This window comes from Limulus polyphemus, unplaced genomic scaffold (assembly GCF_000517525.1).
Source record: "Limulus polyphemus unplaced genomic scaffold, Limulus_polyphemus-2.1.2 Scaffold10959, whole genome shotgun sequence".
NCBI classification, from domain to species: Eukaryota; Metazoa; Arthropoda; class Merostomata; order Xiphosura; family Limulidae; genus Limulus; species Limulus polyphemus.
The window spans coordinates 4,992-8,636 of record NW_013676569.1 but is presented as its reverse complement, the minus strand read 5'-3'; the positions used below and the strand labels follow the sequence as shown (position 1 = coordinate 8,636).

The following is a 3,645-nucleotide window of genomic DNA, read 5'->3' as shown; positions in this document are numbered from 1 at the left end:
TAGTCATACGTATTGTTAGTTTATTAATAATAAGTAGTAAGTAGTAGTAGGTGTGTGTGTATATATATATATATATATATATATATATATATCTCAACAAATATCTGAATTTTAAGAGGGAGAGGTACACCAAGCTTATATTTGTATATCCAATTTATATTGGCTTGCAATATTTAATAGTTTTTCACTGTGATACTTGTACATTACTACTGGCAGGTTTTGTAGAAAAATTATAATGTTACTTCACTAAGCTTCATTTTTTTGTCAGCTTTGAATTACTATTTACTGTTATGTTGGCAGGCTGTAGCTGGGTTTAACCTTGAAGGAAAACTTAAGCGACCATGTCAGGAATTTGATAACGAGCAGGTCCGATACGAGCATCGATTTTCTCCATTCAACAGTGTCTTAACCCCACCACCAGTGCAATATGCTCAGTTTAAAGAGATGACAGACTTGTCCAGATTTGTTCCTAAACCTTCAGTTGAAGAACTGTACTTGGATTCATGCAAATGCTTCCAACATGCCAGGATGTTAATAGAGAGTGTTCCAGATCATAATGAAGAGGTATGATTGACGAAAGTCCCGTATCTTTTGTCTCCATGTTGCTCTTCTGTGTTGTTAATATACCATCATTTATTTAGAGAGTCTTCTCCTGCCAGAAGAATTCAGCTTTAGATGAATGATTATCCATCCTCGTTTAATACTGATTTCTGCAATCTTAATTTTTGCTTTTCTGAACTATTTTATGATTCAATCCTCAATTTTTGAGCATAGTGGTACAAGTGATTTGTGATATTTATTAGCATTTATAAAAGATACTAAGTTACAAGGCACTTTGAAGGTGTATTATTTTCTATCTTATGTATTATTCTAAGCCTCTCACATAATCTTCGTATTATTTACCTTATTCTTAGTCTAAAGTTTCATTATGCTATGTTTGGCTCTATATGACTCGTCAAAAATTAGATTATTGGTATTTCTTTGATATTAGTTTGAACATGTAAATTTGTTTTCATGCTTTATGAACATAGGTGTTTTGAGTGTTTTATTGTATTCCAGATTACAGCTATTATGAAAGTAGCTAAGACAAACTTTGTAGTTATGAAATTGCTGCTCAGTGGACATAAGAAGCAATCAAAAGTAAGTTAAAATAAGCTGTATTATTATCTGAAACTAGTCTAACCAGAACAAAAGATAGACCAAATCATTTTAAGTATCCTGTCTCACAAGAAATTGGAATTTGCCAGTGGAGCAATAGATGTCAAAACTGTTGTTCATTAAATATTTATGAAAATCTCGCTTAATGACATGGTTTTCTGTAGACAGTTGGTCATCTTTAATCAGAATGTGTGTTACTCTGATATTTTTACATATTATTAGGTAATTTGTCTTTTGTTTTAAATAGTAATTTTATATATTTTCGTTCTTTATTATCATATTTTTTCTTCTCTTTTAATTAAAGAAATATTTTAACAACAAGTGCAGTTATCTGGCTTGTTTTACAAGCACTTTCTGTTTATTACAAAGGAACAGAGATTTTGGCAATAAATTACAAAAGAAAATTACCTTTACTTTCCAGATAATAATAAAAAACTATTTCAGCCAACATTTGACCATTGTGGCTTCATCGGGGCTAGTAGTACAAGTAACAGTTCTTGTATTACTAACCCTAATGAAGTTACGATAGTGTTGGCTTAAACAGAGAAAGTTTTTTTTTATTATTATTATGTAGAGACTAAAGATCTTTATATTTAACCTTATTGTGAATATGTCATCATCCCTTCAATATTTTACTACAAATTTTGAAAAAGAAACAGAGAATAAAGAATATAATTGTACAGTCATGCTAGAGCTGTAGATGTCGCTGGTGCCTTTGCGGTAAGCTTGAGGGCTTATAATGCTAAAATTTGGGGTTTGATCCCTGTTGTGGACACAAGTACTCCTTTTGTACATTTCTACTGAATGACAGCTGGTGCCTTTGCGGTAAGTTTGAGGTCTTATAATGCTAAAATTCAGGGTTTGATCCCTGTTGTGGACACACACCAAAGTAACTCCTTTGTACATTTCTACTGAATGACAAAAGATTTGCATATTGATGAGATTTTAAGCTACAAGAATTCTTTTTTAAATGATCTTAAAAGAAAATTAGTTTCATTCGTATTCAGTATCTGTTAATGTTAAGAAAAACATTGAACTTGTGCTTTCTTACATTGAATGAGCAAAAAATTCATTAGGGAAGCTTTCTTTACTATCACTTTACACTGACTGATAAGATAAGCTAATTTCTCCCTGCTCGTCTTGTTCAAATTGCACACGTCATCATAAACTGAAGTCCTATTACCAGATTTTTAAAATGATTCCCCGAGTCAAGGGTTTTGATCTTTTATTACACTTTTTGTGTGTTATAAGAGGCTGTAGTAGATATTTGATCATTTGAAAGTTTTGTCAAACTCTTCCGGAATCACAGGTTTTTATGGCTGAAACTAACAAAACCAATTGGAGATAGTTCTTATGTCCTGACTGACCCATGAAATCTAAGTCATCTGATATAATATGATTAGACTGTGCTCTAACAATAGTAGTAATAATGGATGACTTTTTTTGTACTTTAACAATGTGTTTAATGCATGAAGTTTTGTTGAACTAATAATTGAATAGAAAGATGACTTGAGTTGTAAAATGTAGTAATTTAATCATTGTGAAATACTTTTTGTACTTTTTGAATCTCTTGTGAATTAATTTACTTTTGTTATTTACAGTAAAAGTTTTGGTCTCACTCAATGCTAGGATTTGTTGAACTAATAATTGAATAGAAAGATGACTTGAGTTGTAAAATGTAGTAATTTAATCATTGTGAAATACTTTTTGTACTTTTTGAATCTCTTGTGAATCAATTTACTTTTGTTATTTACAGTAAAAGTTTTGGTCTCACTCAATGCTAGGATGGGCAAAATGATATTTAAAAAGATTTAAAATGTGATTATTTTTACATACGCAGTATAAACACTTTCTGATCTAACCAGGTATGGTAATAGCAATAATCAAGTAACTTGTAATTTCTATAAATCTTAAGGCCACATGGGTAATGTTCACTACAATATTTTAGCATTTATGTTCTTTCTTATCACATAGTTTCAGAATTAGAGAACAAAGTAATTTTCATTGTGTTGGATCTAATGCTTTTTATTCTTTCCAGGATCCACCAGATTTTGATTTCTCTACACATAAGAACTTTCCCATCATTCGTATAGTTTAATTCCTGTTTCACTTGTTTGTAAACTGCTGGGTTTTGTAAATAAATTATGGAATAAGTAACATGATATTAGTGCCGCTTAAGAATTTTTTTAAGTTTCTTTAAAGTACGGGAAATATTCATCGCTCTACTGATAAATTACTTTCAAACATAAATTTTAAGTGCATTCAGTGGAATTTTTCCCATTAATGCAGTGGAGATAAGTAAAAAAGCTGTCTTTGATATCTTATGTTCTGTAAATCCAAGTAAACTCAATCATGCATTTATTTGTAATTATTGAAAATCCTTTTATTTAACTTTGATTATAATTTCCACACACACACAAAAAAATGTGTTATAACCCAAAAACATGTAGTAGGGCTTGTATTTTCTCTACACTGATGATGTTTTTT

The 3,645-nt window shown here is 30.4% G+C and overlaps 1 protein-coding gene across 1 annotated transcript in view; it reads left to right on the top strand.

Moving 5' to 3' along the window:
* LOC106476587 (N-alpha-acetyltransferase 35, NatC auxiliary subunit-like) overlaps positions 1–3,320 on the top strand; it is a 9,565-nt gene extending 6,245 nt beyond the window's left edge. The window contains exons 7-9 of the mRNA XM_013937232.2: positions 301–564; positions 1,060–1,140; positions 3,197–3,320. Coding sequence (XP_013792686.1) covers positions 301–564; positions 1,060–1,140; positions 3,197–3,256 — 405 coding nt within the window. The 3' untranslated portion in view covers positions 3,257–3,320. The remainder of the gene's footprint in view (positions 1–300; positions 565–1,059; positions 1,141–3,196) is intronic.
* Positions 3,321–3,645: the final 325 nt, after the last annotated feature.